The sequence below is a fragment of the Aquarana catesbeiana genome, linkage group LG08 (assembly GCF_042186555.1).
Source record: "Aquarana catesbeiana isolate 2022-GZ linkage group LG08, ASM4218655v1, whole genome shotgun sequence".
NCBI classification, from domain to species: Eukaryota; Metazoa; Chordata; class Amphibia; order Anura; family Ranidae; genus Aquarana; species Aquarana catesbeiana.
In genome coordinates this window covers 19,518,852-19,544,494 of record NC_133331.1, presented here as the reverse complement: position 1 = coordinate 19,544,494, position 25,643 = coordinate 19,518,852, and the positions used below count along the sequence as shown (strand labels likewise).

Genomic DNA, 25,643 nt, shown 5'->3' with positions numbered 1-25,643 from the left:
AGGCCGGTTCAGAACCAAGCGCGGCACCCTTTGGGCTCCTTTTGCTAATCTCGTGTTAGTAAAAGTTTGGTGACAGACGATTCGCGCTTTTTCAGACTCGTGGCTTTCAGATCGTTTTCTGCCGTTCAGTTTGTGCTTGTGGGTTTGTATCTGCTCTTCAGTGCGTGCAGTCAGTTCGTATCGGAGTTTTCTGTGCGATCTTGCCCGCTCGTTGCTGTTTTTCAGGTCGCTCTTCACAGGCCTTGCTGTTCTTCAGTGCGTTCTGTTACTTCGTTCTGAGCAGCCGACCGTTTTCTAGCCATGTTTCATATGCGTACTCATCGTAGAGTTCGTGCTGTGCGGGGGCTTGGTGTTGGGGTCCTGACCTTGACACAAGTCCAGTCCATGAACGGGGTGGGGAGGAGTTCATGGACCAAGAATTGGTTGCTTCAGCGTGACCAGTTCTCTCATATGCCTCTGCTCCGTGAGATCCGTGAGAATAATCCTGATGATTTCAGGAACTTTCTCAGGATGACGGACCCCGTATTTCACCGTTTGTTGGCTTCGCTGACCCCCTATATCAGCAGGCAGGATACCTGCATGAGGCAAGCCATCACTGCGGAGCAGAGGTTGGTCGTTACCTTGCGGTATTTGGCCACAGGGAGAAGTCTGCAGGACTTGAAGTTCTCGACAGGCATCTCCCCCCAGGCTCTGGGTATCATCATCCCAGAGACCTGTTCTGCCATCATCCAGGTCCTGCAGAAGGAGTATATGAAGGTAAGATTTTTTTCCTTTTATATCACATTTTATTGTATTGAATGTTTGATAATATCTTGTATTTCTTTCCTCATTCCCTAATTACCATGATTGTAATATGCTGTGAACGTCCCCTTTGTCCTCATGCATGCTGGATTTTTATGTAATTATTATTTTATGTCCTTCATACATATTTGCCCTTCAACAACCTCTCCAGCATGGTGTCTCCTGCCCCTATATTCACCTCATGTAGTCACTTAACAATGTATTTTATCAGCTCCATGGTAGTGCTTTACCCCAAACACCCCCTAAAATGTTTGTTAATGTTATTTTAGCTTTAAATTCAGGCAGAGTGCCAGAGGCTTTTTTTGTGGTGTCCACAAATTTTGGGTAACCCTCCCTCCCCCCAACTGCTAAGTCAGCTGATCCCAATTCTCTATCCTCAATCATCTATCTGCTGACTTTGCCAAACCCATACACACTATCAGAGGCGTAACTACAATCTTCAGGGCCCCGATGCAAGAAACCATGGAGGGCCCCCCTGACAGGGCTCTTTTCTCCGAGCCCGATGGCGGAACACCAGGGCCCGGTCGCAAGTGGGTGGCTGCATGTAAAGGAATCGTTCCCCCCCCCCCCAGCTTCTCCTCCTCTCCCTCCCACAGGCATTCAGGGGCTGCAGGAGGAAAATGGAGAGATGGGTTCCTCTATGTCGGTGTTTCTCAATCTTTTTCCAGTCAGGGCACCCTTGAAGTGGCTGCACTGCAACCACCCTGCAACTGGGTGCACTGCATGCAGTTGCAGCATAGTGATGATGCATTTAAGGGGTTAAAACAGGCAGTCAGGAGGCAATATATTGCCTCTTTACCGGCTGTCAAATGCCTCTGAAAAGCGATTTGAGCATGGATCACTTTTCAGAGGAACAGCATTTTTTTTTGCTGGTACTATGAACAAGCAAAAAAAAAAAAAAATCGGATCTAATGGGACACATATAGGGGGTCAGGATTAAAAGCACATACATAAAATGTGCATATATACATGCATGTAAACACACATACATACACACACACATACATAAATACACACACACACACACACACACACACATATTTTATATATATATATACATACTGTATATATATATACATAAATGCACACACACATAAACCAGTGGCAGACGGTGCTCAAAATTTTTTGGGTGGCGTAAGCAAACTGAAAAATTCTTAAAAAAAAAACGCATCAATTGCAGCCTCACTGTGCACATCAATTGCCACCACTGTGCCCATCATATGCAGCCACTGTGCCCATCAAACGCAGCCACTGTGCCCATCAAACGCAGCCACTGTGCCCATCAATTGCAACCCTTGTGCCCCCAAACGCAGCCACTGTGCCCATCAAATGCAGCCACTGTGCCTATCAAACGCAGCCCCTGTGCCCATCAATTGCAACCCCTGTGCCCATCAAATGCAGCCACTGTGCCCAAACGCAGCCACTATGCCCATCAAACGCAGCCACTGTGCCCATCAAATGCAGCCACTGTGCCCATCAAATACAGCCACTGTGCCCATCAAATGCAGCCACTGTGCCCATCAATTGTAACCCCTGTGCCCATCAAACGCAGCCACTGTGCCCATCAATTGTAACCCCTGTGCCCATCAAACGCAGCCACTGTGCCCATCAATTGTCACCCCTGTGCCCTCAAACGCAGCCACTGTGCCCATCAAACGCAGCCACTGTGCCCTGAAACGCAGCAACTGTGCCCATCAAACGCAGTCACTGTGCCCATCAATTGCTGCCACTGTGACCCCCCTGCCCACTCGCAGTCTGCCCGACACTTACCCTGTCTCGGTGGGGCAGCAGGTGATGGCGACGAGCAGGGTCCTCCATGCGTTTCCTCCCATCCTCTCCTCCTGATAGGCATCCAATAGCGGCGCCTGTTGTTTCAGCCAATCAGGTGACGGGTAACAGACCTGAGCACCTGATTGGTGGAGAGGCGGTTCAGTGTTAGGAAAGCAAATATTTATTCGCTTTTCTAACACACCTGGGTGGACTGTGAGCGCCAAGCATGGCACTCACAGTTCACCTATTTTGAAGCCTATTTAGTGCTTTAAAAACACCCCCACCGGTGTAATTCAGGTGCCCGGCGTCCAAAAAGGGGCCAAGCGTCTGAATAGGGGGGACAGTGGTGGCCATAGATAGATTCACACTATGCATGAATCTATCTATTTGTGATAGAGGGGTGCCTGGAGAGAGGGGGCGGCGCCCATGCACCTCTATGGACGCACCACCACTGAATACACATACATACACAGATATACATACATGCTCACACACACGCACACATGCACATATACATACATGCTCACACACACACACACACACACATGCACATATACATACATGCTCACACACACACGCACATATACATACATGCTCTCACACACACACACACACACATATACACACATGCTCACACACACACACACATACATGCTCACACACACACATGCACATATACATACATGCTCACACACACACACGCACATATACATATACATACATGCTCACACACACATGCACATATACATACATGCTTACACACACATGCACATATACATACATGCTCACACACACATGCACATATACATACATGCTCATACACACACACACATGCACATATACATATACATACATGCTCACACACACATGCACATATACATACATGCTCACACACACATGCACATATACATACATGCTTACACACACATGCACATATACATACATGCTCACACACACATGCACATATACATACATGCTCACACACACACACATGCACATATACATATACATACATGCTCACACACACATGCACATATACATACATGCTCACACACACATGCACATATACATACATGCTCACACACACATGCACATATACATACATGCTCACACACACATGCACATATACATACATGCTCACACACACATGCACATATACATGCATGCTCACACACATATAAACACACATACAGTAGATAAAAAACGGAAGACCTTTACCTTATCTCTTCCTGCGGGTACTGCACTGTAGGGGGAGACAAAGAGCACAGCACTGTGCTTTCACTTTGTAATCAATGTGAGCAGCTCCCCGCACAGTGCCGAATACAGTTCGGCTTAGGACGGGGAGCTTGTCTCCGCTCCTCCTATCAAAGTACTGTATACAGGGGGCCCTGGCAACCTCAGCGACCCCTATAATTCCGCCACTGCACACTATACCCACCTCTTTACTGGTCAGATTTATGGATGAATTCCCCAAAGCATGTAGTGCAAGGGCCTGCCTGTATACTTTCCAATGGAACTGTTTAAAGTTTTTGTATCCTATTATTATCTTGATAGGTAATAGCAGAATGTCCAAATGTCCTCAAATGTGTACAATGTGTATTTATATCTTTGTATTCAGACACTTCTTACCTGTCCAGTGGTCTGCTAATAGTGTAACTAAGGAGGGGCTGTTCCAAGTAATACCCTGTATTTAGGCATTCATCTCTCAATGAAGTGAAGAGGGTTACCTGTCCAAGAGTTCCCCCCCCTATAATGTTAGAAATGGCCCATGAGAGGGGGGGAGGGGGAATATGATAGGTGTACCTTATACTTTGGCCTTGTTAAATTCCCCTTATTAAATGCTATCTGGAGGTTGCCCCATAATGTTTGTGTATAATCTGCTTGCCATGTTTCTGTTCAAAAATAGTAATGTTTATTGTTTTTTCCTCAACAGTTTCCTTCCACGCCACAGGAATGGCAGACTGTGGCCTCCCACTTTGCCCAGCGGTGGGACTTTCCCAACTGCGGAGGGGCAATTGATGGGAAACACGTCCACATCGTCCCACCACCCAACTTGGGGTCGTACTATTATAATTACAAGGGGTTTAATAGTATAGTGATGTTGGCAGTGGTGTCGGCTAATTACGACTTCTTGTATGTGGACGTGGGGAAGAATGGCCGGATGTCCGATGGTGGAGTGATCGCCCAGACGGAGTTCTACAGGCATCTCCAGAATGGCAGCTTGGACTTGCCACCTCCAGAGGACAATGTTGAAGGTCTCCCATTTGTGTTCGTTGCTGATGAAGCATTTGCGCTGGGGGACCACCTGATGCGGCCATTCCCGATGAGGACCCTCACTCTGGAACAGAGGGTTTTTAATTACCGGCTGGCCAGCGCCCGAAGAGTGGTGGAGAACACATTTGGAATCCTGGCCAGCCGGTTCCGATTATTTCTGACACCCATCCATATGGCGGAGTATAAACTGAACCATATAATACTTGCCTGCTGTGTTCTCCATAATTTTTTAAGAAAACATTCAGCCAACTATGCTGGCTCAGTTGGGCCTGAGGCCGGAATCCCAAATCCATCAACACTGATGGCGCTTGAAAGTGGCCGTCTTGGCTTGCCCTCCCTGAATGCCCATGATGTCCGGTTACGCTACCTGGAGTTCTTTGCGGGTAGGGGGGCTATCAATATGCCAGAGAATCTGTGACACCTTTTTCAAATAAAAAACAAACAAAAGAAATTCTTGGTGGACATTTACTGCTTGTGTTTGTTTGAGCTGACCCTGACAGAAATGTTTTGAGTGCAGAAAATGTCAAGATTGGGTAACCTTATAAAAAACAGTGTTGGCTGGTACTTCCTAAATGCCAAAACACATTTCACTACAAGTGCACTTGCAACTGCACTGAACCTGCACTTGTAGTGCAAAGTGTAATTGCCCTTAGGAAATAACCCCCATTTGTGCATAAAACAGCAATTACATCACCCCAAAAGTGTTGTAGTGTTGAGACAATAATCCACACATTCTTGAGTAAGGCACTTTTTTATAGCTGCACAATCACATGTGCATTTACGCAAGGTTTTTAAAACAAACCAACATGTTTGTTGTATAACAATGTTTGCAGTAGCATTATCAAAAATCGAAATATCCATTTCAGATAAAACAGGCCTGTGTAAAACCAACAAGAAAGCCAAAAAACTTGAACTTACAAAGTTCACATATGGTAAAACCTGAAGGCTATATCAGACATGAGTATTTAGGAACTGTGTTTGATATAGCGTTTAGATGGGAGGAAATCACCCCTGGAAAAGCCAAATTTGGAAGATGCACACCAATTTACGAATGTCAACATGTGCTATCTGCCATCAGGGGGGATCAAGGGACGTGTTTTGGGGGAGCAAGCCCTTCCTCAACGCGACTTTATAATTGAGGAAGGGGTTGCACCACCAAAATGCGTCCATTGATCTCCCGTGATGGCAGATAGCACATGTTGGCACACTGTGTGCATCCTCCAAATTTGGCTTTTCTAAACATTGTAAAAATTTTAGTAACATAAAACAGGTGATTTTGTGGGGTTTAAATTCGCCCCAAAACATCAATGATGTTATTATTTTTTTAATAACATCAGTGATTTGTTGCTGGATGTTTTGCAATTGGAGATTACACCCCATGATCTCCCCGATGAGTATCTGGGCACTTTCAGATGTAAAGCGTTTTGGATCACGATCACCTAAAAGGAGATAAAGAAAAAAAAAAAAGGTCTCAAAAATATGCCACCATCCATCTCTTTTACCTGAGTCTGTGGTCGCAGACACTCACCTGTTGTGGTGCCAATCTCCACCACATCTTCTTCTTCCTCCTGCTCAGCTTCTTGGGTTGGTATTTCCCCTTCTTCCAGAGGTGGGGGGTCTCTGGTCTCCTGGGATGAGGGGTGTCCTCCGAGTCTTTTCTCCCCTATGTAAAACAAAAATGGTATAATTAGCACACAGATATTTGATGGCAGAACTAGAAATAGGAAACATTGCTTGGAAGTGGGGTACAATTGTCTATTTTAGCCGAGTTCCAAGATGTATATTTTTTATTGCCCTTTGTCAAGCTGCAATACTTTACCTGTTTGGTACAAGCTTCACAGATGTAGCCCCCCCTATAGTATACACTGGAGCACCTGTGTGGCCCCCCTAATAAAAAGGGTGTTCTGGGGTCCCACACTAGTGCTCCAGTGTCCAGATGTGAAAACAGCTGCTCAGTGTCCTCTCCTTACACACAATCTAGTTAGCATTTCATTCTAGTAACAAACCCATCTACACAAACAAATATTTGGCATCCAAGTAGGCCCCCAAAAATGTGTGAAAATGCAATGGTGTTCTAGAGGCCGAAAGAAAAATGTTTGATACGAACGAATAATGGGCCCATGAACATTAAAGTTGACCTTTTGAAACGTTACAATTACTAAAAGCATATGGAGCAGAACGAACGGAATAAAGACAGAAAGAATAGGAACACAGCACAACTACTTACTTTTTTGCAGCACTCTCCGGATCTTTCAGTACTGCTCTGGCTCTCTTAACTTCAGGTCCGACCACCGCTTCCTGAGCTGATCTTTCGATCGTCGTACCTCGAAATTCCTCTCAAGACTCCTGACCACTTTCGCCATGATCTTGGCCTTTCGGATGTTGGGGTTGGGGTAAGGCCCATATTTTCCGTCATAGTCGGACTTCTTCATGATGTCGACCATCTCCAACATCTCCCCAAACTACATATTTGTGGCCTTAAAACGCCTCCTTCTGGATCGGGACGTGCCTGGATCCGGGCTTTCCTCCTCCTCCTCCTCGTTGTTAGAATTATTATCACGCACCTGTTGTAACTCGGCCATCATGCTCTTCCCCCACTGCGCCGAATGAAAAGGGGCGGGGAATACACTAGAAAGAACGTCAGGGGCGGGCGGAGTTACACGCATGCGCAGTGTGTATAAAGCGTAACACGTGTGCGTATTATGTACGATCTGTGAGCGGATGAAGGAGCATTGGACCCGCCGATCGTAAGAACGAAGGTAAGAGACAAACTTGTGCCTATACTGCTTCTAGATTGAGGCCTATATTGTAACAAGATTAGGAGAGTTTTGTCTGACATTAGGCTTTGTCTTGTGTTGTGTCTTGCAGTGAACATGGATATCTTAATGAAAGACAATGACTTCATGTCAGTATTCATAGATATGCTAAGTGAGCTGCCATGTCTGTGGGAGATTACCCACCCCCATTTCAAGAACCAAGCAAAGAGGAAGGCAGCACTGGAGCAATTGTGTGAAATTGTGAAGCAGGTGATCCCCACGGCAGACATCACCTATTTAAAGATATTAATTGGTGGCCTGAGGAGCACATATCTAAGGGAGCGCAAGAAGGTCCTGGATTCACAGAGATCGGGAGCAGCAGATGACATCTATGTCCCCAGGATGTTGTACTACGACAGGCTGCACTTTCTGGCAGGCCAGACTGAACCCAGGCCATCCCTCTCCAGTCTTCCTTCCACGCTTCCTTCCCCCCCGGCTGAGGCTTCTGACGCCCAACCTGGGCCTTCCAGGCGATATGTGGAGGAGCCCAGATTGAGCCAGGTATAGCATTCCTCTAAATATTTCTGCTTGTCCAATCAATGATGTTAACTAGATGTTAGTTGGGAGTACTAATTTAGGATTGTGATTGATGAAGCAACAACTAAAACCATGTCCCTTTTTCATACACAGGGAAGTCTCAGCCAGGAGGTGGCCGGGCCGAGCCGGCTGGCTGATATCAAGGTCCCTCCACCACACCTGAAAACAGAAAGTGGCAGTAGGATGAGTACCCTAGAGGAGGCGGCTATAGCATTCTTTTGGAGGGCTACAGAGGTCCTGGGAGCACCCCACACCAGGCAGGAGAACATTGCTGCATTCATAGCATATAAAATGCAGAGGATGGAGGAGGGCCAAAAAGCCATGTGTGAGGCCCTCATATCGGAGGCTCTGGAGAAAGGTATGAGGGGCCAAATTACACCTCACACACAGCTTTGGGATGGTCCTCCTCCTCCTCCTCCTGCAGGTCCTCCTCCTCCTGCAGGTCCTCCTCCTCCTCCCTCTCCTCCAGGTCCTCCCAGTCCTGCTCCAGGTCCCCCCAGTCCTCCTCCTCCTCCAGGTCCTACTCCTCCTCCTGCCACATCTCCAACTGCACAGCCACAGCCCGGAAGGAAGTGTGGAAGGAAGACCAGACAGTGATTGCCCTGGGTTCAGTCTGGTCGGCCAAAAGATGCAGCCTCTTGTGGTACCACAGCCTGGGGACACAGATGTCATCTGCTACTATCCGGATCTCTGCGAATTCTGGACCAGATTGCCCTCCCTTACATATGGACTCCTCAGGCCACCAATTTTGATGTTAAAGAATTGATGTCTGCCGTGGGGGTCCCAGGCTTCGCTAATTTCTCATGTTGATCCAGTGTTGCCTTCCTCTTTGTTTGGTTCTGATCCCTTAATAAAGGATTTTTTGTTTGAATTATACTCTCCTATGTGTTTAACTTCAAAAATGACAGTTGGTTTGTGAGGATTCAGGTACATTTCAAATATACAATGTGAAATGAACAAGGGACACCAACAACAAACAATCTCCTTGAGATTAAATAATAAAAGATATCAATGGTGTTGGGGTAACTTGACACACAAAACACACACAAAAATATTCTGGAGTAAAAATAAAAATAACATTGAACAAAGATCAGCCTTGGAAAAAATCCAAACATTAAAGAAAAAAAAAGGCTGAAAATCCCAAAAAAATAAATAAAAAAAAAATAAAAAACTGTCAGATGTGACAAATAATAACAATATATTGAGGGAATCCCACTAAAAAAACACAAATAAAACTTTGTGAGAAGTGTGTGTGAATATGAGCAGCAAAACGACTTAATTCTTGTCACATTATAAAGAAGAAGAGAGTGCGCTGTATTAAACCATTTTTAACATTGCAGCGTGACGAAAGTGCTGTATCCATTACGAACGCTAAGTTTACCAGAACGAGCTGTCCCGTGTCGGAATTTCTTCTGAGCATGCGTGGCACTTTGTGCGTCGGAACAGGCCACACACGGTCGGAATTGACGCGATCGGATTTTGTTGTCGGAAAATTTTATCTCCTGCTGTCCAACTTTGTGTGTCGGAAAATCCGATGGAAAATGTCTGATGGCGCCCACACACGGTCGGAATTTCCGACAACACGCTCCGATCGGACATTGTCCATCGGAAAATCCGACCGTGTGTACGGGGCATAACTGTCTAATAGCACTGAACAGAGCCCTGTTCTATCTCTCTCTAAGCCTATATCACATGGAAAATGACCGCTATTGGAAGAATACATTTATAGTGTGGGGCGGGACTAACAGCAATGAGCCATGATTTGATAGAGTCATCATGACAGCGTCCAATCATGGCTCTGACAGTGCTCCGTGCCCTGATTGGGCAAAGCTTGCATTGCTTCAGCCAATCAGGGCTTTCAATGCACTGTGCGGTGGCACAGTGCATTATGGTCGTTCGGCGGGCTGAACAAACAGTTGAACGGCCTGATAATTCGGTTGTTGGGCAAACGGGCAAACAGCCAATGTTCGGCCCGAACTCATGCTCGGGCCAAACCATTCGCCCATCCCTAATCATGAGATATAGCGGGGGTAGACCGGAAAGGTGAGGAGTTAGGAGGAGCAGAATTGCTTCTCTTTTGTGTGGGTTTTATGTGCTCTTGCCAATGGGCTGAGTGGTGGGAGGTTAAATGCCTTGTCAAGCATGTGGTACCCAAATGGCTGGTGTTTTTGCCATGCTTGACCTTCTTAAGGAAAAGTTTGCAAATTGCAACAGTGCTATCAGCTGCACATGTGCTAAAAAAGCCCAGACAGCTGAGCTGTGGGAAGTGGACTGGGAGATAAGAGCTCCACAATCTGGTGGAAGAGGGTGGCTGCTCTCTTCTCTTCCATGACGGCTGCCTCATTTTATTCAGCACCCAAGTCTCGTCAGTGAACTCATCATCATCCTCTCCATCCTCATCATCACTGGAGCCAATTTGGCAATACGATGTGGCTGGGGGAACATGACTGACGATTTGTTGTTTACTGGTGTTCTCCACTCTCTGTAGGCTCATGTTCCTACCTTCCTCAACCTCAGAACCAAGGTCTGAATCAAGTAGTGGCTGTGCATCGTCAAGGAGCAAGTGGCTGACGCTGTGTTCAAATAACTCAGCCGACTCCTCAATGCCTGATGCTGGGGCTCTGGCAGGAATAGCTGTGGACAAGGAGGAAGAATAAGCCACTCTGGCAGCTACAGTGGACTATACACTAGTCTCTGCTTGGGTGATGGAGGATGAGGATTGTTTAGTAAGCCAGTCCACCACTTCCTTTACATGCTGTGTCTGGATAGCACGGACAATATCACTAAACAGAGGAAATGATGCCCTGCCTGAGGACGGACCACGTCCACCTTTGCCTGTGGACATAGATGCTGCTGGCCCCCTCACAGTGCCATGGAAATGTCTGCCTCTCCTTGTTGGCCTCCCAGACATGATGGGGGGGGCTTATTACCGAAATGTAATAAAGAGGGGGAAATGTGTATGTGGATGCACTTTAATCAATGGAAAGTGGAGTTTGGTGCACTTTAATTTGAGTACTCACTACACAGACACACTCCACTGACACTGCAATATACTACGGTAAACGTGCACCAACACACTGCAATATACTGCAATGAAAGTGAAATAACGCACTGCAATATACTGAGGTAAACGTGCACCAACACATTGCAATATACTGCATTAAACATGCAATAACGCACTACAATATACTGTATTAAATGTGCAGTAACGCACTAAAATATACTGCAGGAAACCTGACCTGACAAAATAAAATGACACTAAAGTAAAAATAAATGGTCGCACCACACTCACGCTGCACTATCACTAGATTCACACTAAACTGATACTTTACACTGACAATAGAAGCGCAATAGCACACTATAGCACACTAATTCGCTAGTAGCACTGAACAGAGCCCTGTTCTATCTCTCTCCACGCCAAAATCACACTGCAAATGGCTGCTATGTGGGGTGGGACTATCAGCAATGAGCCATGATTGGATAGAGTCATCATGACAGTGTCCAGTCATGGCTCTGACAGTGCTATGTGCCCTGATTGGGCAAAGCTTTAATAGCTTTAACCAATCAGGGCTACCAATGCACTGTGCAGTGTCGCAGTGCATTGTGGTCGTTCGGCAGGCCGAACAAACGGTTGAGCGCCCCGACAATTTGAATAGTAGAGCCAATGTTCCAGCCAAACTCATTCTTGGGCCAAACCGTTCACCCAAAACTAATGGTGACAAACAAGTTGGAGGAGATCCGAGACAGTCTAGACTGCATTCACCCAGCACCCTTCAAGGGACAAGTGCATATGACCTATAATATAGGTCAAAGCGGGAGGTGAGTTGTTAATGGTGGTGAATAGGGATGAGCTTCGTGTTCGAGTCGAACCCATGTTCGACTCGAACATCGGCTGTTCGATCGTTCACCGAATTGCGAACGATATGGGCCGTTCGCACCAAATTTGTGTGGCGCGTCACGGACCATAATTCACTGCGGCATCGCAGTGCATTGCTTGCTGATGATTGGCCAAGCATGCACTATGTCCCGCATGCTTGGCCAATCACAGCGCCGCCTTAACAGAGAGCCATAATTGGCCAAAGCCAAGGAGGCTTTGGCCAATTATGGCTCAGGGGATTTAGTACACGCCCCACACTATATAAGGCCGCCTGCACGGCGGCCCTGTGCAGTGTGTTCCGGTGTGCTTAGAGAGAGAGAGAGACAGTGTCATTTCATTTGAGTTAGCTAGATTAGGCAGGACAGTCAGTTAGCTGCACTTAAAGTGTATTGTGTATATATATGCATCCCAGGTGTTGCATATATATATATATACACTGTATTCAGTTTAGCTAGATCCGTTCCTGTTATCTTCTAGACTATTTACATTTAGTGCAGTGCGTCCTGCTCACAGTGTTCAGCTAGATCCGTTCCTGTTATATTCCTACTGACAGGCAGGCTTGTCTTGTTACAGTATTTTGAAGAAAATTACTGGTGTTCTTTTGATCCTATTAGTACCACAGTCAGGCAGCTAGACTATTTACATTTAGTGCAGTGCGTCCTGCTCACAGTGTTCAGCTAGATCCGTTCCTGTTATCTTCTTACTGACAGGCAGGCTTGTCTTGTTACAGTATTTTAAAGAAAATTACTGGTGTTCTTTTGATCCTATTAGTACCACAGTCAGGCAGCTAGACTATTTACAGTTAGTGCAGTGCATCCTGCTCACAGTGTTCTGCTAAACCTACGAATTAGTGGGGTGCGTCCTGCTCACAGTGTTCAGCTAAACCTACAAGTTAGTGGGGTGCGTCCACCTCACAGTGTTCAGCTAAACCTACAAGCTAGTGGGGTGCGTCCTTCTCACAGTGTTCAGCTAGATCCGTTCCTGTTATCTTCTTACTGACAGGCAGGCTTGTCTTGTTACAGTATTTTAAAGAAAATTGCTGGTGTTCTTTTGATCCTATTAGTACCACAGTCAGGCAGCTAGACTATTTACAGTTAGTGCAGTGCGTCCTGCTCACAGTGTTCTGTTAAACCTACAAGTTAGTGGGGTGCGTCCTGCTCACAGTGTTCAGCTAAACCTACAAGTTAGTGGGGTGCGTCCACCTCACAGTGTTCAGCTAAACCTACAAGCTAGTGGGGTGCGTCCTGCTCACAGTGTTCAGCTAGATCCGTTCCTGTTATCTTCTTACTGACAGGCAGGCTTGTCTTGTTACAGTATTTTAAAGAAAATTACTGATGTTCTTTTGATCCTATTAGTACCACAGTCAGGCAGCTAGACTATTTACAGTTAGTGCAGTGCGTCCTGCTCACAGTGTTCTGCTAAACCTACAAGTTAGTGGGGTGCGTCCTGCTCACAGTGTTCAGCTAAACCTACAAGTTAGTGGGGTGCGTCCACCTCACAGTGTTCAGCTAAACCTACAAGCTAGTGGGGTGCGTCCTGCTCACAGTGTTCAGCTAGATCCGTTTCTGTTATCTTCTTACTGACAGGCAGGCTTGTCTTGTTACAGTAAATACAGCTACCTGAAGAAAATTGCTGGTGTTCTTTTGATCCTATTAGTACCACAGTCAGGCAGCTAGACTATTTACAGTTAGTGCAGTGCGTCCTGCTCACAGTGTTCTGCTAAACCTACAAGTTAGTGGGGTGCGTCCACCTCACAGTGTTCAGCTAAAGCTACCTGTAGAAGGTTGGTGGTGTTCTCATACTACAGGCAGGCAGTTGATTTTGCTAGCTGCAGTATCAGTACATATATATATATCCCAGCTTAGTGCAGCTACAGGCCATTAGTATGTCTGGAAGGCCAAGAAGGAGAGGCAGACAGTCACAAGCCAATAAGAGAGGGCAAGCAGGCTCTGTGTCTAGTGCTGGTCGTGGAGACGGTGCATCCTCATCAGCACGTGGCCATGGGACACGCTTGGCCTTTTTTTCGGCAGCTGGCCATGTTGAGCCGCAACATGCGGAAGACTTGGTCGAGTGGATGACCAAGCCGTCCTCATCCTCCTCATCCTCTCTCACCCATGCCCAGGGTACTTTGTCTGGCAAAGCAGCGGCCTCTTCCCTCGGCTCAATGTCATCAGTGACTCCTTCCCTAGCCCCACCATGTCCTCCTGAGGAGTCCCTCGAACTGTTTGACCACAGTGTTGGGTACATGCTCCAGGAGGATGCCCAGCGTTTGGAAGGCTCTGATGATGATACTGAGCTCAATGAAGTCAGTAACACGAGCACGGACAGAGGGGGTGCCCAAGAAGGACAGCAATCTGGCAGTCATGCTCCCCCTGCTGCAGCATACTGCCAGGTTTGCTCCAGTGATGAGGAGGGAGGCGATGATGAGGTCACTGACTCAACGTGGGTGCCTGATAGGAGAGAGGAGGAGGAGGAGGAGGCGGCACATCACCGAGGCAGGATGCCCTCCAGGGGCCAGCCTAAGGGCAACACATTGACTGCATCACACCCCAAAGCTCCACATGTGCAGGGCGCTGCAGTCTCTGCGCGTTATTCAAAAAGTTCTTTGGTGTGGGCCTTTTTTGAGACGAGTGCATCAGATTGCACCGCTGCTATTTGCAACATATGTCTCAAGCGTATCTCGCGTGGCCAAAACATCTCCCGCTTGGGTACCACATGCTTGACCAGACATATGTTGACCTGCCATGCAGTTCGTTGGCAAGCGTATCTAAAAGACCCACACCAAAGAACAAAGAGGACCTCTGCTTGCTCCTCATCAGCTGAGATTTCCAACCCCACTAGACCTTCAATCCTCTCTGAGACCTGCACTGAGAGGAATGAAGGTGTAGAATTAGGTGTGTCACAGCCACGTACTTGTGGGCAATCTGATTTTGGTACACCGACGTCAGATTGTACCAGGCAAATTTCCCTGCCCCAGCTGCTGCACCGCCGAAAGAAGTTTGCTCCCAGCCATCCACATGCCCAACGGTTGAATGCTAGCTTGGCAAAATTGCTAGCACTTCAACTGCTGCCTTTTCAGTTGGTAGACTCTGCCCCCTTCTGTGAGTTTGTGGAATGTGCGGTTCCTCAGTGGCAGGTACCCAAACGCCACTTTTTCTCACGGAAGGCGATTCCGGCTCTCTACCAGCATGTGGAAGGCAATGTCCATGCCTCGCTGGACAGGGCGGTCAGCGGTAAGGTGCATATTACCGCTGACTCATGGTCCAGCAGGCATGGACAGGGACGTTACCTAAGTTTCACGGCGCATTGGGTGACTCTGCTGGCAGCTGGGAAGGATGCAGGACAAGGTGCAGTAGTGTTGGAGGTTGTTCCGCCACCACGCCTCCAAAATGCTAATGATTGTGACACACCTCTCTCCTCCACCCCCTCCTCTTCTTCTTCCTCCATGGCCTCTTCCTCGGAACCAGCGGTGCTCCGTAGTTGTTCAAGGGGCTAAGCAAGTACGCAGGCCAAAAGATGCCATGCGGTGCTTGAGCTGGTGTGCTTGGGGGACAGGAGCCACACTGGGGCAGAGGTTCTGTCAGCTCTGCAGGGGCAGGTTCAGAGGTGGTTGACACCACGCCAACTTAAGGCAGGAATGGTGGTTTGCGACAATGGCACCAACCTCCTCTCTGCCCTCCGACAGGGACAAATGACCCATGTGCCCTGTTTGGCTCACGTCCTTAACTTGGTGGTGCAGCGGTTCTTGGGCAGGTACCCGGGCTTACAGGATGTCCTGAGGCAGGCCAGGAAAGTCTGTGTGCATTTCCGCCGGTCATATAATGCCAGTGCTCGGCTGACGGACCTCCAAAAGGAGTTTAACCTGCCCAAGAACCGCCTAATCTGTGACATGCCCACCAGGTGGAACTCAACGTTGGCCATGCTGCAGCGGCTGCACACGCAGCAGAGGGCCATCAATGAGTACCTGTGCGACTATGGCACCAGGACAGGGTCAGGGGAGCTTGTTTTTTTTTCCCCACGCCAGTGGGCCATGATCAGGGATGCATGCACTGTCCTGTCACCATTTGAGGAGGCCACGAGGATGGTGAGCAGTGACAGTGCATGCATCAGTGACACTGTCCCCCTTGTCCACCTGTTGGAGCACACGCTGCGTGGAATAATGGACAGGGCACTTGAGGCAGAACAGAGGCAGGAAGAGGAGGACTTCCTTAGCTCTCAAGGCCCCCTTTATCCAGACAGTGTTCCTGCATGCCCGCCGATCACACAGGAAGAGGACGAGGAGGAAGAGGAGGAGGAGGAAGATTGTGTCAGTATGGAGGTGGAGCCTGGCACTCAGCATCAGCAGCAGTCTTTAAGGGATCAGTCCCAAGAAACACATGGACTTGTACGTGGCTGGGAGGAGGTGGCTGCGGACCATGTCGTCCTTAGTGACCCAGAGGACTCCGGACCGAATGCCTCAGCAAACCTACGCTGCATGGCCTCCCTGATCCTGCAAAGCCTGCGTAAGGATCCTCGTATTCGTGGTATCAAGGAGAAGGACCATTACTGGCTGGCAACCCTCCTTGATCCACGTTACAAGGGTAAGGTTGCGGACCTTATCTTGCCATCGCAGAGGGAGCAGAGGATGAAACATCTTCGGGAGGCCTTGCAGAAAGGTCTGTGCAATGCGTTCCCAGAGACTGGGAGGTTACAAACTCCTGTTTCTGGACAACGTGTTGCTGAGGCTTCGGTCAGTCAAAGAAGGAGCGGTGGAGAAGGTGGCCGTCTGACCGATGCGTTCAGACAATTTTTTGGTCCGCAGCCCCAAGGTATGATCGGTTCCAGCAACCATCGCCAGCGTCTGTTTTACATGGTGCAGGAATACCTAGGGGCAAGATCAGACTTGGACACCTTTCCCACCGAAAATCCTCTGGGTTACTGGGTCTTGAGGATGGATCACTGGCCAGAGCTTGCACAGTATGCAATTGAGCTACTGGCCTGTCCTGCATCCAGCGTTCTTTCGGAACGCACATTCAGTGCTGCTGGAGGCGTGGTAACCGATCACAGGGTGCGTCTGTCCACTGACTCGGTCGATCGACTGACCTTCATAAAAATGAATGAGTCTTGGATCACCACCAGCTACCAAGCACCTGATGCTGATGTAACCGAATAATTTTTTTTGAAATCTCAGATCCCTTCAAAGACTGCCTATGCTGATGCTGAGTGACTATCCCTGAGTAATTATCCTCTTCCTCCTCAATCATCACGCTGATAGCTTGTAAGAACATTTTTGGTTCTGGGTGCCACCACCAGTGCCTAAGGCACAATTTTTCAGCCCCTGTTTAACAGGGGCGTGTAATTACGATTTTTGATGTAATACTTTGCAGCAGGGCTCGTTCCTGCATTCCAACTAGAGTGTCTGTGAGGGGTTGCAGTGTTGTGGCACCAGCACCAGTGCCTAAGGCCCAATTTTTCAGCCCTTGTTTAACAGGGGCGTGTAATTACAATTTTTGATGCAATACTTTGCAGCAGGGCTCGTTCCTGCATTCCAACTAGAGTGTCTGTGAGGGGTTGCAGTGTTGTGGCACCAGCACCAGTGCCTAAGGCCTAATTTTTCAGCTCCTTTTTAACAGGGGCATGTAATTACAATTCTTGATCTAATATTTCACAGCAGAGCCCTGTGAGGGCTTACAGTGTTGTGGCCACAGCAACACCTAAGGCCCAAATTTCTGCTGAGTATATAGGGCAGGACCCTACTTTCAAACAACTAACTTACAAACGACTCCTACTTGCAAACGGAAGGAGACAACAGGAAGTGAGAATAAATCTACCCCTAGGAAGGAAAATTCTCTCCTGTAAGAGTTAATATGGGAAAAACATTTCTCCTTTCCACTGATGCTTTCCAATCCATTGGGACAAAAAGTGAGGTGAAATCTTCTGAAGAGGAGGAAAGACAGCAAAACAAATGTCACAGGGGTGATAACCCTTCCCTATGTTTTCCAAAAAGCTTAAAAAAGATTTTTTGGCTGGAGCTAAACACGTTAAAAATGTACCCGTTCAAAATTACAAAGAGATTCTACTTAACAACAAACCTACAGCCTGTATACTGCTGTTCAGAGTATATAGGGCCTGGTGGCCCCACACCTTTCCTTATTTTAATTTGGGTGCGGGGTTCCCCTTAATATCCATACAAGACCCAAAGGGCCTGGTAATGGACTGGGGGGGTACCCATGCCGTTTGTCTCACTGATTTTCATCCATATTGCCAGGACCCGACATTATATTAAACCCGCAAGCAGTTTTAAATGAGATTTTTTCCTTTAAAAATGACATTTGGTGCAGGGACTGTTCTAAACACGGGAAACACGCGTCACTTTACAGGCATACTATAGACACCCCTCAGGTACGATATTTAAAGGAATATTTCACTTTTTTTTTTTTTACTTTAAGCATCATTAAAATCACTGCTCCCGAAAAAACGGCCGTTTTTAAAAGTTTTTTTTGCATTGATACATGTCCCCTGGGGTAGGACCCAGGTCCCCAAACCCTTTTTAGGACAATACCATGCAAATTAGCCTTTAAAATGAGCACTTTTGATTTCGAACGTTCGAGTCCCATAGACGTCAATGGGGTTCAAACGTTCGTGCGAACTTTCGGTCCGTTCGCAAGTTCTGGTGCGAACCGAACCGGGGGGTGTTCGGCTCATCCCTAGTGGTGAAATAGGACACACAGGGTGTGTGAAGCACAATATAAATTAGAAGCACAGCATGTGCACTTGTTAACACTTTGCACATATTGTATGGTTTAACACAGTATTTTGGATTGGAAGAAGATTGATACTACACATGGATTGTTTTTTTGTCACTTTTTATTTATTGGGATTACTAGAGGACTGTATGATTTTTAGGAATTCAGATGTAGCGATAGATCTTTTTAGACTGTGTTTTAGCTGCACAGATGGTCGTATGTCAATATTTTACATAGGGGCAAGAGTGGGCACATAGATCCGAAAGCAAAGATTGTGACTGTGTCTGTGCAGTTACTGAATGTGCATCCACTTCTATGGTCTGCCAGTGCATAGCTGGAGGGTTATTTACATGCAGGTACTTAAGTGCATACCTCATAAATTTCTGTGTTGAAAAAGAGGGACTCCCTTTAGTATAAAGTATGAAGGCAAAGGACACATCCCTGCAATGCTCCAAGTTACATGGTACATGAAAAATGAATACTCAAAAACTGATTTGTTTTTGGATAAACTGAACCACTATCTTTTCCCCTGGACATGGGTGTTCAAATGATGGGCAACTTCCAATTCAATGGGTCTCACAATTCACCTATTTAGGAGTTCAAATTTTGGCTCACAATTCAGATAATCATTCTTTTAATCTTATGACTCTCCTGGGTTTTCTTTAACATAAAATGGATGTGTGGCAGAATTTGCTCCACTCTCTGTTAGTGAGAATAAATTTACTTAAGATGAAAATACTCCTGTTTTCCTATATTTCCTCTGTAATGCACCGGTAAGAGTTCCGCAAACCTTTTTTAAGAAAATTCATGGACTTTTCAGTTACCGGTAATTAATTTAGGGATCTTCCTCTCCTGGGATAGGGCTGAGGGCATTGCAGGAACCATGGGGTCAGAGGGGTTTAGCGCTCCCAAACCTATATAATTATCACCTAGTGGGGCAGATGGTTTTTGCTAGAGTTGGCTGCTGCATGTTGATGGAGATTTGGTTAAAGTGTTGGAGGCCGCTATCCTGGGGTCGTAGGAGAGTCTCACATTTTTACTTTATTGAGAGCCAAAAACTGAATTTCCTATTACTGGCTCTATGAAGGCAACTCTCAAGGCCTGGGATCATATTATTTGTATCCATGGCACCAGTCAGACTGACATCTTACCGGTATCTTCCCTCTGGCTGGTTCCACAATTGCCCCACTTTAATACTATTCCTGATCCAGTAATTTGGGTGTCGAAAGGCATTAAAACCCTGGGTGACATTACCGGTTTGTATATCTTCTTCATTTTTTAACCTTTTTAAAATACAATACTACTTTTTACATTTATGCTTTGATCTTCTGAGGAGTACTGCCCTTGAAAGTCCCATTTAGAAGAAAACTTTTTATGTAGCTTACCGGTTGAGGGAGATTGCTCACTTTTGATGAGTTGAAATTACAGTTCCCTCCCACTGATGTTTATTTTTTCTGCTCTTTTTTTCTATTATATGATGACTCTCTTAGGAAGCCATTATCTGCGATTTATAAGGAACTCTTTCCTACCATTCCTCCATCACATGTGAATTGTAAGGTTAAGTAAGTTGCTGATTTCCCTGCCGGCAGGGGGAAGATTGGGAGTATATGGATTATCCCTTTATTTATTTGGTTTAGGCCAAAGATAGGCTTATTCATTTTAAATGTCTTCAAAGAATTTATTACACCCCCACTAAATTGTCCTCCATTTACTCCCCGGTGTTGGTGTTGTTCTTATACAGAAGCCAAATGGTCAAATTTTGGTCAAATTTTTTGGTACTGCCCTGTGACTCAAGGGTTTTGGAAGGATGTATCCACCTGCATGAATGATGTCCTACTAACAACAGCAGTGTGTCTGTTGGGTTTGGTGGATTGAGTGGTTACTACAAGAGCTTTGAGAGCACTTCTCAGCATCCTTCTATTCTATGCCCGTAAGACTATTGTGTTGCACGGGAAGGCACCTGTGGCTCCTACGATGGCCTTTTGAAAATCTTTAGTAAAATACTGTAAATAAATACTGCCTGTGTTATATGACTCACCATGCCTAACCAGAGTGGGGTACAGCTTGAGCATGGGGGGGGGAGGGGGGGATTTTTCTTGTAGTTGATTTGTTGTTGTATTATTATGTATTGCTTTGCACCAAGTTCTGCTAAGCGGTCAGGTGCATTGTCTTGTACCTTCTGACTTTTTCTGAAAATTAAAAAACAGAATTAAAAAAAAAAACAGGTTTGTTAAACCCACATGGAATTTTTTTTCCACTACTTTTCCTTTATACTGGCTTTTCACATGAACAAATTCACTAGTTTAGTGGTTGGATGTACAGTTTATTGCAGTAAAACATTTTTGGTAGATTAATAGTACAATTTTTATTTATAAACGTCCAATAATAGGGACAAATGAGGAGGAAAGAGGGACACAGGCACTCAGTTCCATAGAAGGACAGTCCCTCCCAATCCGGGATAATTGGGAGCTATATCAGTGGTTAAATCAGCAATACCCCTCTTCAATGTTCATGGAGCAAGCTTAGTATTTTCCTTACTAGAATAAAAATTCAGATTGAATAAAAAGATTGTTCTGCTATGTCTGTGTCAATGTGTGAGGAACGTTTTTGCTTCATGCATACTTATAAGCTGTATTATCACATACTTTGTTCTGTTGTCCCAGGAGTTTATAAACAGATCCATCAAGCAACAAACATATGAAATGTTCTGGGTTGGTCTGTACAGAGATGGAGATGGATGGAGATGGGTGGACGGTCGGCTCTATAATACCGGCCTGTAAGTGACTCTTCATTTACACTATGAATATGAATGTTGAGAAAACAATAGATCCTCATAACTACTCATTGTTATTTATTACCCAGATTCCAGATATTAGGAAATTCCTCAGGAGACTGTGTATGGTGGGAAGCAGATTCTGGATATTATAATGATCACTGTCTATCCAAACACAACAGGATTTGTCAGAAGAGATCCCTGAAGATCTGACAGATTCCTCCCAACATACAGACACTCTGTACAGACCACAGATCACCCACAATACAGAGTGATAGAGGAAGGTTACATCCAATATCATCACTATTATTCAACCATTTCATGTTCAGAACTGTAATTTTAAAATGTATACACAATAGCAACAGGTATATGATGTATATAAATAAATAAATATGAATCCAGCACATTCACCATTAGTCAGAAACGGAGACCTGTATAACGTGTTTATAGTTTCAGTTACATATTTACAAATATACTGTATATGCAAGCTATACTTCTGTAACATGCCTAAAATATTGCTACATATTGGATTGGATTAGATTTTTTTTTATTAAAAATATACAAAAAGAAATAATAATTCAAAGACTGTCTTTGTAAAACTTTTCTGTAGGACATTTCTTTTTTTATATATACTGTAGGTACATGGTAGTCTAAAATGATTTAAAGTGACAATCAGAGTAAACTTTTTAATTTTTTTTGTAATTCCTTTATTTTTCCAAAGAACAGTTACAGTCAACAGCCAAAGTATGAAATGATAACCATTATCACAGTCAAATAGCACAGAAAGAGTCACATAAGCAGAGTTATAGAACAACATGCCCAGCGCTGCTCAGTATGTGGTCATAAAAAACTATTACGGTTGTGAGGATAGTGGGCAGTGCATCATGCTGGGGGCCCAACACACAATTATATGGAAGACCCAAGACATATATTTGAAAAAAAAATACATTAAGATACAATAAAGTGGAGTAATTAGATTAGAACCTTTTTAACGTAATGGGAGATAAAGCTTCCCTAAGGCCTGTTTAGCCAAGTAATGGGATAATATAAAGGGCAGAGATGTAGGCAGAGATATACACCATATCTTAACAACATAGCCCATCACTAAGTCAGAACAATGGAGGAGAGAAAGCAGCCAGAGGGGGGAAGGATTAGGGGATTAGATGTCCTCTTAACAAGAAGGGAACAGGATAAGAGGGGTAGATAAAGAATGAATACAGAGAGGGCCTCTTGCCCAGGGAGTGGCGTTAAATCCAGGAGGTCAGTTAAATTGTGCCACCTCCTGGAGATGGGCGTTAATGTACACAAAATGGTTCCAAGGATGCCTGGTCTCTTGGAAGGTCTCCTCCCGGTTGTGCAAGGTAGCGGTGAGGTCCTCCATGTCTCTCAATTCGTTCACTTTAGAGAACCACAGAGATTTTGATGGGGGGTTCTCCGATCTCCAACAGAGGGGGATGCATGCCTTGGCCGCATTCAGCTGCTGGATTGTAAGGGAGGCCTTATACTTCTTGATCGGTCTCCCTGAAAGGTGAAGTAGACAGGCCGCAGGGTTCCCTTCCAGATCAACATTTGTCAGGGGTTTCAATGTGCAGATCACCTCAAGCCAAAAGGGCCCAAGTTTAGGACATTTCCAAAAAATGTGTAGCATTGTTCCCTCAGCGTTTCTGCACCACCACCTGGGAACCTGAGGGAAGAAACGATGCAAAGTGGTAGGGAATCTGTGCCATCTGGTCAGAATCTTGCTCCCTGCCTCCTGGATCCTGGTGGCTATAGAGGACTTTTGGGCAAAATGGAGGATATTCTCCTTCTGGGAGTTTAGTGAACTGGGAGCTTAAGTCTGACTCCTATTTGAATAGGAAGGGTGGCATATATCCGTCGGCCAAATTAAAGAGGCATATATTATTGAAAGGCTATGGCGGAACCGGCTATCCCTGGCGACAAATGTGTTCCAGTTCCGTGAGTTGACGAGATGCGCCCGATGTCCGCAGACACCCGTGCAAAAAGTTGCATAACTGTATACCACTCTAAAAATCCGGCAGAGGGTCTGTGGCCGATACTCCGGCAGAGGGGGGAAGTCGGCCATCGGGGCCCATAAATTCACAGAGAGTGAGTCATCTACTTGCAGCCAAATGCTGAAAATGGGGATTCTGGAGGACAGGCGGGAATTCTGGGTTGCCAAGCACTGGTACCATTGGGGAGGATAGTGGAGATACTGAGGAATGTTTAAAGGCGTCGCTGGTCACCAGGAGTGTGCTGCCAAGTGTAGGGTGATCAATGATGGCCTTTGGAAGAGGCGATATGATCCATGGCCAGCTCTTGGCTGTGCCATTAGAGTCCTCCAGTTCCATGGCCACCCAATGTTTTTCTTCTGCATGGCAATACCAATCCACCAGCCTGGTGAGATGTGCCGCTCTGTAATAAGCTTTCAAGTCTGGGAGGCCCACCCCTCCCCTAAGCTTCACAAAATTGAGAAGTTGCAGTCTGATGCAGGGTTTGCAATGGGACCAGATGAAACCTCTAAACATGGAGTTCACCCTTTTAAAAAACACTGGAGGAAAGCGGATGGGAAGTGCTTGCAGCAGGTACAACACCCTGTGCAACAAGGTCATCTTGAAGGTATTGCAATGGCCAATGGGGGGAACAGTCTAAGTCAAGGGTCTCAACCTCAAATTACCTGAGGGCCACATGACAAGTTTTCATATCCCATGGGGGCCGCAAACGCATTATTAACCCCAGCACTGATGTCAGCAAACGCATTATTAAACCCAGCACTGGTGTCAGCAAACGCATTATTAACCTCTAGCACTGATGTCAGCAAACGCATTATTAACCCCTAGCACTGTCAGCAAACGCATTATTAAACCCAGCACTGGTGTCAGCAAACGCATTATTAACCTCTAGCACTGATGTCAGCAAACGCATTATTAACCACTAGCACTGTCAGCAAAAGCATTATTAAACCCAGCACTGGTGTTACAAATGCATTATTAAACCCAGCACTGCTGTCAAACGCATTATTAAACCCAGTACTGGTGTCAGCAAACGCATTATTAACCCCTAGCACTGATGTCAGCAAACGCATTATTAAACCCAGCATTACCCCCCACACTGCACAAATATCCCTCACACTGCACAAATACCCCCCCATGCTGCACAAATACCCCCCACACTACATAAATACCCCCCGCACTCCATAAATACCCCCCACATTGCACAAATTCCTCCCACACTGCACAAATACCCCCACACTGCATAAATACCCCCCACACTGCATATATACCCCTCAAACTCCATAAATACCCCTCACACAGCACAAATACCCCCCACACTGCGCAAATAACCCCCACACTGCACAAATAACCCCCACACTCCATAAATACCCCCCACACTGCACAAATACCCCCCCAAACACAAATTTCTACCCCAGTCACCCCACTAAGGACTTGCCTCAGTGTGATGGCTCACTCACCTCTCCTCCTGTCAGCTCCTGGCTTCAACACAGGTCTAGTGACAGGGCACCTAGAGAAGGACACAACCTCCCACCCTGAGGTGGCAGCAGGACCCTGGATCCGAGGGCTCTGGTCAATCATCACCATGCCTAGGTGGGCGGGGCGATGGGCGGATCCTTTTATCCGCTCCTTCCTCCACTCTGTTCTCTCTCTGAGCTGCAGCAGCGTGCAGCAGAGAGAACACAGGAGATGGAGACATCAAGCTCTTCAGTGCCTCCCCCTCTGCGGTGCCTGGGTGCAGGGCAAACCCGTCCCAGATCGGCCCTGCCTGTGGGCCATTTGTAACCAGTCCGCGGGCCGCAAATGGCCCGCAGGCCAGTACTTTGAGACCACTGGTAGAGGCCTTCATAAAAGGATATGAACTCTGCCGCCATATCCGAAGAAGTATGAAATTTCTGCCGTGAGGAGCCCATGATACAGGGGATGTAAGTTTTTGTACATGGACCTCCCAGTGCCCACGCCAACAACGTACCCGGTTTGTTCAAGAATTCATACATTGTACGGTGAGCCCATGGCAGTTTTTGCTTCGTTTTGTGAAATAGGAGCGTGCGGAGCTCCTCA

At 46.3% G+C, this 25,643-nt stretch overlaps 1 protein-coding gene across 2 annotated transcripts in view; it reads left to right on the top strand.

Moving 5' to 3' along the window:
- The window catches only part of LOC141105221 (killer cell lectin-like receptor subfamily B member 1B allele B), a 208,721-nt gene extending 186,596 nt beyond the window's left edge, over positions 1 to 22,125 (top strand). Inside the window, exons 8-9 of one of the 2 annotated variants that reach the window (XM_073595109.1) lie at positions 21,464 to 21,576; positions 21,663 to 22,125. In XM_073595109.1, the coding sequence (XP_073451210.1) occupies positions 21,464 to 21,576; positions 21,663 to 21,786 (237 nt within the window). In that variant the 3' untranslated portion in view covers positions 21,787 to 22,125. The remainder of the gene's footprint in view (positions 1 to 21,463; positions 21,577 to 21,662) is intronic. The other variant, XM_073595108.1, reaches the window with a different exon arrangement.
- Positions 22,126 to 25,643: the final 3,518 nt, after the last annotated feature.